General features: G+C 46.1%; 1 protein-coding gene across 2 annotated transcripts in view; it reads left to right on the forward strand.

Moving 5' to 3' along the window:
• LOC122885992 (interleukin-1 receptor type 1) overlaps positions 1 to 7,850 on the forward strand; it is a 33,713-nt gene extending 25,863 nt beyond the window's left edge. For both annotated transcript variants that reach the window (XM_044217830.1, XM_044217829.1), the window contains one exon: positions 6,359 to 7,850. In XM_044217830.1, coding sequence (XP_044073765.1) covers positions 6,359 to 6,552 — 194 coding nt within the window. In that variant the 3' untranslated portion in view covers positions 6,553 to 7,850. The remainder of the gene's footprint in view (positions 1 to 6,358) is intronic.
• Positions 7,851 to 8,921: the final 1,071 nt, after the last annotated feature.

Below are 8,921 nucleotides of genomic sequence, written 5' to 3' on the forward strand. Positions count from 1 at the left end.
CGGAGGGTGTGTTCCAATCACAGAGGATCACACTTCTCAGCCTCCCGGTAAGGTCTACTCCAGGGTACTGGAGAGGAGAATTCGTCCGATAGTCGAACCTCGGATTCAGGAGGAGCAGAGTGGTTTTCGTCCCGGTCGTGGAACACTGGACCAGCTCTACACTCTCCATCGGGTGCTCGAGGGTTCATGGGAGTTTGCCCAACCAGTCCACATGTGCTTTGTGGATCTGGAGAAGGCATTCGACCGTGTGCCCCGGGCGCTTTGTGGGGAGTGCTCTGGGAGTATGGGGTCCGGGGCCCTTTGCTAAGGGCTGTCCGGTCCCTGTATAACCGGAGCAGGAGCTGTGTTCGCATTGCCGGCAGTAAGTCAGACCTGTTCCCGGTGCATGTTGGACTCCGCCAGGGCTGCCCTTTGTCACCGGTTCTGTTCATAATTTATATGGACAGAATTTCTAGGCGCAGTCAGGGGCCGGAGGGTGTCCGGTTTGGGAACCACAGGATCTCATCTCTGCTGTTTGCAGATGATGTCGTTCTGATGGCTTCTTCAAACCAGGACCTGCAGCATGCACTGTTACGGTTTGCAGCCGAGTGTGAAGCAGCTGGGATGAGAATCAGCTCTTCCAAATCTGAGGCCATGGTTCTTGACCGGAAAAAGGTGGTTTGCTCTCTTCGGGTAGGTGGGGAGTCCTTGCCTCAAGTGGAGGAGTTCAAGTATCTCGGGGTCTTGTTCACGAGTGAGGGACGGATGGAGCGTGAGATTCACAGGCGGATCGGTACAGCGTCTGCAGTGATGCGGGCGCTGTATCGGACCGTTGTGGTGAAGAAGGAGCTGAGTCGAAAGACAAAGCTCTCGATTTACCGGTCAATCTACGCTCCTGCCCTCACCTATGGTCATGAGCTCTGGGTAGTGACCGAAAGGACAAGATCGCGGATACAAGCGGCCGAAATGGGCTTCCTCCGCCCGAGTGGCTGGGCGCTCCCTTAGAGATAGGGTGAGGAGCTCAGTCACACGGGGAGCTCGAGTAGAGCCGCTGCTCCTCCACGTCGAGAGGAGCCAGCTGAGGTGGCTAGGACATCTGATCCGGATGCCTCCTGGACGCCTCCCTCGGGAGGTGTTCTGGGCATGTCCCACGGGAGGCGGCCCCGGGAAGACCCAGGACACGCTGGAGGGACTATGTCTCTCGGCTGGCCTGGGAACGCCTCGGATCCCCGGAGGAGCTGGAGGAAGTGTCTGGAGCGAAGGAAGTCTGGGAGTCCCTGCTTAGACTGCTGCCCCCGCGACCCGGCCCCGGATAAGCGGAAGAAAATGGATGGATGGATGGATGGATGGGTTATTGTCTGTCCACACGGTGAACTGATGACCTCTCAACCAGTGGTGGAACTTATCGCACACCGCCCACTTAAGTGCGAAAAACTCTAGTCTGTGCGCAGGATATTTTGACTGAGCATAACTGAGGGACTTACTAGCGAATGCAATTGGCCTGGCTGTTGTACCACCAGCAGGAACTTGCGACAAGACAGCGCCTAACCCGTCTGTAGAGGCGTCGACAGAAAGCAAAAACGGGTCAGTAAAGTTCGGGTGCGCGAGAATGACTTGGTCTAACAGGGCTTGTTTTAATTTGTTGAACGCTGACCTACATTCTTCAGTCCAGTCAACAGCACTAAGTTTCTTACGAACCTGACACTTTCTACGAGTTCCGCGAGGACCTTTCGACCCTGATGTGAGTCGAAACAGTGGTTTGGCTATAGTAGAACAGCCCTCAATAAACTGCTGGTAATACACCACCATACCAAGGAACGAACGAACTTTGCGCTGAGATGGGACATCAGTGCCATCCTCCATAAGGTCAGCTTCTGTCAAAGAGGTTATGGCTGCAACTTTATCTGGGTCAGACTGAATACCATCAGCGCTGATGATATGACCGAGAAACTTAACTGACCGTCTTAGAAAGTTGCATTTCTTGGGCGCGAGCTTGAGGTTATGTAACTGTAGTCTCTGAAAGACCATCTGTAAACGTTCAAGAGCCATATTTTCAGTGGGCGCGAACACGAGGACATCGTCCAGATAGCACAACAAACTGAGGAAGTTTTGATCGCCAAAGATCCCTAACATCATCCTCATGAACGTCGCCGGACTGTTACAAAGGCCCTGAGGCATCCTATTATATTCATACAGACCAAATGGTGATGGGAAGGCTGTATATTTCCTGTCATCCTCATGAACCTCCACATTGTAATATCCTGAAGTGAGATCCATTGTTGAGAAAAAGGCATTACCACCCAAGGCTGATAAGGCATCGGCAGGATGAGGGAGCGGATGCGCGTCTTTGACAGTTCGTGCATTGAGCCAGCGGAAATCATTGCATATTCTCAAGTCACCGGTTTTCTTTGAGACTATCACCAGGGGTGACGCAAACTCACTGCTGGACTTCCTAATGATCTCACGCTCTTCCATGTCATCCAAAACCTCTCTCAGTTTCTCATATTGTGTTGGTGGTATGCGCCTACACGGGAGTCTGAAAGGTTTTTCGTCTGTGACTCTGATACGGTGCAGGTACCCAGTGGCCTTGCCGCAATCTAACTTGTCTCTAGAGAAAATAGACTGGTACTTTACAATAAGTTCTGCCAACCTAGCTTTGTACTCGAAGAAACCTCACATGACTCAATGTCTATGTCTGACAAACCTAGATCACACAACTCAGACTGGGGCGAACTAGCAGCAGTACACTGTGCCTTAGCTCGGGAATGGTCAGGTAAGGTGGACGTGTCAGACACAAGACTGGGCTCAGTTTTACCGGCTTTCTGACACTGTACTTGCTGACCAATGACAGACTGAGTACCACCAAACCTCTCAACTGACTCACACAGAGACACGTCAGCTACCTTAGCATTTCGTTTTAGGATGACATGCTTGTGGGATGGGTTCATTACTTTTAGTGGAAGCCAACCATCCTCCCTCAATAGAGCAACTGACCTAGCAAGTATAACTGTTCTTGGTCTGGACTTAGAGCTTGTAGGCTCCACTAATACTTCACTACCAACAAACCGTTTGTCCACATACTGCAGTTTGGCCCACACCAAGTGCTCAGTCATCGGCTCCAAAGTGACAGCTCTCCTGAGTTTGACAGTGCCAATCACATCTGGGACATCCTCGGTTTCCACCCCAGCCATCAAACTCAACAGCCGACGTTCTGCATCACTCCTGCATCCGTGCACAGCAGAGCCCTGATCCTGAAGTTCCCGCTTTAGTCCACTGATCACGCATCGCAACAGGTTACTGCCAACAATCAAATCATCACTCTGGCCATTGACAACTAAGGTAGGGACGATTACTCTGCAGCCGTACATTTCCATTTCGAGGTCGCACATGCCTTGGGGCAACGTTCTGGAACCCCCACACCCAATTAACACAATGTTTGTGGGCTGAAGGATGGGGTCTTTTAAAACAGCCTGCTGCAACAACTGAGGGACCAGACTGGAGCTTAAGGTACAAGCCATCGAACCGCTGTCCAGCAGGGCAGACACCATTACTTTTCCACCCAGTGTCACATTTTCATAGAACAGTTCATCATTTTGTTTGAGTCTCTGTATGTTTTGAATCACTGGCGACGTCCCATGTTTCTCTCTTCAGAGACACTTTGATACACCGACTCTATATCATCCATGTCAGTATCAGGGGAATCAAACTCAGGCCCAACACTTGCCCCTACCACATGCAGGCCATCTAGTTTTCCTGCTGCTGTGCTGTTTGTGTAGTGGCTCTGGGTTTGACCGTGGCAACGGGACACTCAGCTCTGGTGTGGTCAGGAGCGTAACAGCTAAAGCATAGATGGTCAGACCTGCAGTGGTGTACTGTAGTGTGTCCAGCATCTCCGCACACAGCACAGGGCAGACCGGCTCTGACTTTGGGGTTTTGTGTGCGGGCATTGTACTTACTGAAAAGCCTGGGCTGCTGTTCTTGTTGCGCCAGGACACGTTCAAGCAGAGCAATAACTTTGTCCAGGCGGTCTGGTGCACACTCAGCTGGTTGTACATTGGGTGGTGCGACAGCAGCCACATTCGCAGTAACCGGAGACACACTATGCAGAGGGGCAGCAACCTCTCGGTGCTGCGAAAACAAGACAGTGTTCACTTTCTGCTTGGGTGTCTGTCTGAGGTCCTTAGCACGTTCTACCAGCTTTTCATGAATGTCAGCAACTGTCCATTGATGCATAGGCTTGCACCTCAATATGAGTGACAGTTCAGGGTCGGGACAGTTCTGTATAAACATGGCGGCTAGGTCACGTGACAGACAGTCAAAAGTCTTATTCTGTCTTTTCAAAGAGTCCTCAGTCACTTCTAGGGCTTTGTTAAGTCTCAGCCAGTAGTCAAAGGGGTGTTCGCCAGAGTGGGGTAGAGTAGCATAAAAGTCAGCTAATGGCAAACTAGAGGTCACAGTGTCACTAAAATGCTGCTTCAGTATCTCAAAAATGGGCTCAGGGCCGTCAGTCAAAGTCAGAACTGGCTTACTGCGTATGCCCACCTTAACCACCTCACGGGCCCTCCCAACCAGCTTTAATATAACCTCTTCAGCTTGTTCAGACACAGGGATACAACTCTTTTCATATAGGAAAGCATCATAACCTCCCACTCCCGAACAGAACATGTGTCAGTACCATCCCCTTTAAAACTCACAGGTTCCCTCACATCTTGGCGCACAATGACATTTAGCATTGAAGAATCATTAGCAGATGTCCCAACCACACTCGAACCCATAGCATTACCAAGGCGATGCTCAATGCAGGTGGCAATACTCTCACCAATAGAAACGCCAATCTGTGAAGCTATATCAGTTAAGAGTTTCTCATTGACACCCTCTTTTCCATGTACACCAGACGTAACGTCACATTGTGGAGAATTGAAACCACAGCCAGCTTGTGCCAAGCCATCATAGAGTGACTTTGGTGTGGATGCATCTGGAGAAAATGAAAGCACACCTCTGCCTTTACCAACAGCAGGTGTAGGGGCAAAAGACTCAAAACCCTCCCTCTACCAAATGTCACAATATTTTCCATTGCATAAAATCAGAGAAAAAAACACAAACACAAACAACAAAGCTTATGGCAAAATAACACCAAAATAAAATTGTCCAAAGTCACAGCTTATTAATTCAGAAAGCTCACACCCTCAAGCAAAATAATCATTACCTGTAATATTCCCACATCCGCACCCTCAACTGCATCAACAGCATTTTCAGACAAGACACAGCAGCACTCGGTACCACTACTGATCACCGCCACACTCCAAAGCAGTGACGAGTCCACACGGAGCCCCGTGCGGCGCGGTCCAGGTCCGATGCGCGGTCCAGGTCCGATACGCGTTCCCGCTGTCCTCCGTGGTGAACGGCGCGGCGAGCCCCGAGGTCGGGCGGGGAAAGACACAGGAGAACCCCGCTGGATGAAGCCGAAGAACGGGTCACGGCACCAGTGTAACCGTCGTACTTCTGCGTTGTGTAGATCTTGCGGTGTGGTGCACAAGGAGCACGTAACACAGTGGAACGTTCGGAGGCGCTCTCCGTTTAATCTCTTCCCAACACGGGATTTACAAAAAGGGACAACATACCTGGTTGACAATAATAGATATGATTAACATGTGCTTAAGTGTCGATCCAGCCCAAAACTACAGGAAACACAATTGACATAGTTAGCATTCCACGCATACCTTCTTCCAATCAATAAAGCACGATGACGGAGCGACATCGGTGCTCAATATAAACTTAAATGGCAGTATAACAGTGTAGTAATGATAAATTAGGGCAACATAATAACAGAAGACACTTAAAACAGGGGATTACACAAGATGACTTACCTCTTCCCAACACGGGATTTACAAAAAGGGAAGAGGAAGTCGCAACCCTCGTATTTATACAGGTGCAGCCGGGGGACACACGAAGAAGAAATTAAATAAAAATACAGAAGAAGGGGCTGGAGGACCAAAGCAGCACAGCAAATCAAAAGCCAGGTATGAAACAGTGACAAATAAAAGAACAATTTTGTGTAATTATATTATAAATAATGAATATGTTACATAAACACCACTTGAACAGATCAGACATTAAGCGAGTTCTGTTACATGACTGTGAACTAGACTGAACCACTGTTCATTGGCGTTGCCATGGATACACATACAAGGTACGGTGGCTTCATACCTCGGGGCTTGTTACACTACAATCAAAATCTCAAAATTGAGCAATGCACTAACAACTGCAAGGGCCAGGAGCTCTGAAAAGTGCCATTGGGATTGTGAAGTTTTGACAAAATAAAGATGCCAATACGTTGTTTATTTGAATATATGGTCAACATTTTATTCTATTTTACCAGATGGTCCTGTGGATTACAGTGGCCTGCCAGAGTCTCTGCGCTATATCAAGAGGAAACAAGGAGCTCTGAAGTGGAAGAAACCCTCCCTTGGAACCCACAAACTCACAAAATTGCGGTCAAACAGAAACTTCTGGAAGAATCTGAGGTACCAAATGCCTTCAGTGCCTGCAAGGAGACTCCAGACTATTGTCTAAACCAAGTGAAAAAACTTTTTCCTGGATTTTTACAGATGGGAGCCAGCATAGACGTTTTGTTTATTGCATCAGGACTGTCAGGCCTGTTTCCTGGAAACACTGACGGCAGACGGCATCCTAAAACATATTGTATGTTAATATCTGTTATTCATCGTTGCCTGAATTGTGTGATGTTACTGTAAACAAACAAGACTGACTGCTCATTGGCAGCCTGCACAGTGGATTTCACATTGCGTGCAATGGCGTTGGAAAGACATCTGCTCGATTTCCTGCTACAAAACATGAATGCTTTACAAATGGTGAATGGACTGTACTTATAAAGCGCCTTTGTAGTCTTTCTGACTAAGCACGTCATGATACAGCTTTGTTCCACAGATCACATACTTTCATCATTGGCTCTTACCTCCTTGCCCTTCAGAACAAAATGAGTATCATTCCAAAACCAGTATCATTTTCTCATTTAGAATTGCAGCCCATTTACACTGTGGTATGTTATAAGGAGTGTAGCTCAAAGTTCAGTTTACACAGATTAAAATGAACTTGTTCATGTTCATAGTTCACAATTTTGAATCACTATTTTATTTTATTCTAGTATTTCCTTTTATCTTTTCCCCACCTTGACAAATGCTTTATGAAAGTGATGAAATAGTTCAAAGAGCAGCTTAACTCTGTTTACAGTAGTTAGATAATTATCAGAACAAAATGTAAAAGGCATAGATATCTACACAGTCGTGGTGGGGAAGAACATTGATAAAGATCAGCACACTTTCAGCTGCCTTTTTCTCCTTTTAGTCACACACATACTTACACACTTATGCATTCAGTGTTTCAGTCCAATATTAAACCTGCAAAAACCGATTTTACCTCATTTTCGTTCTGAAACTACTGTATGTGTTCATATCAATTGTCTGAAGGTTTACTGAGACAGAATGACACAAGTCAACATCCTCATGTGCGGGCCAGCTATATTGCAGTTTGCACCTCCTCTCTAAAGGAGGGAAGGGTTTCTTAAGACTAGATAATAAGTCCTAAGGTATTTGAAATTACATACATTTAGGTTTATATTGATAAGACTGCTGTGTTGTATATGGATAAGATTGCTGAGGCTTGGTCTACAGAGTGGTAAACATTTTTTTTCCCCTTACCTATAAACTAACTTGTATTTATACATATTATGTATTACCTTTTTGATGTACTGTATTATGCTATGAGGAGGAGAATCATCCCTGGTAAGTGTGTGACCTTGTGAGGAAAATATGTTCCTCATGTGAACGATGATTAAAGATGCTTGATTATTATGGTTGGGTATTGTTTAGATTGTATCGATTCTAATTTCACTGCCATTATTGCTTATTGATTCTGGGCTTTTTATCAAATCCTGATTCTGATTCCTGAAATATACTGTGATTTAAGTAGGAAAAGAAACCAAAACATGTTCATTTATTTTCAGCAGATTAATGCTGCCATGAACATTTATTTCTCATTACTGATGCATTTTGTGATTCTTTTTGCTCAAAAGGCAAAATAAGTTTTAACTACCACTGTTGAGAACTGGAGTATGACAACTTGACTGGGGCCAAAGAATAAGGGATTAAGATTACCAGTCATACAGCAGATTAGTTTTAGGGCATCACTGTTGCTGTAATAACTGACACACCTCTAAAGCTCACTAATTAACAAGCTGTATCTTGTCTGTACTCGAACAGCAATGTAAAAATTATCATTTGCGACTTTACGGGTGAGGTATTTCATGGCAAAAGCCAGGAACAGTGACTGTACGCAACTTCTCAGAGTCCTGTTGTGAAAGTAAGGTTGTTAGGTTTTGCCTGTACGGAGACCTATAGCAAAACCTGTACTCACGAACAGCTTCCGGCAACCAGCACTAATAGCTGGAGACGCTGCACAGAAGTGCTAAGTGGACATACCTTGTTGTACATCAAAAAAGTAGTTACACCACGTAACTCTCCCTAAAACCACAAATTGATTTCATTTTGTGTGCAGATAATATAATCAAAGTGCAACAATGTGCTAATTATTGAGCTTTTGAGGTGCTGGTAGGGACATTTTTGAACTTGAGACAGGGCCAGGTTATTCATTTTAACCTGCTTCCAGTTTGTATGCTTCGCTAAGCTAACCTGCCCCAACTCGTATTACGCAAACATGAGATTGATATTGATCTAGTCATCTCATTCTCTGAAAGAAAGCAAATATGCATATTTGTTGAACTATTCTAAAACTAGATAATGTAAACGTCAACACAAATGTTAACACAGTCAAAGTATCTACTGCCCCCCCACCCCAATTACAAGCCATTTAGTCTTGTGTCTATTTTACTATTTTATTCATGCAAATATGATACAGATGCCGCG

Source organism: Siniperca chuatsi, linkage group LG12 (assembly GCF_020085105.1).
Source record: "Siniperca chuatsi isolate FFG_IHB_CAS linkage group LG12, ASM2008510v1, whole genome shotgun sequence".
NCBI lineage: Eukaryota > Metazoa > Chordata > Actinopteri > Centrarchiformes > Sinipercidae > Siniperca > Siniperca chuatsi.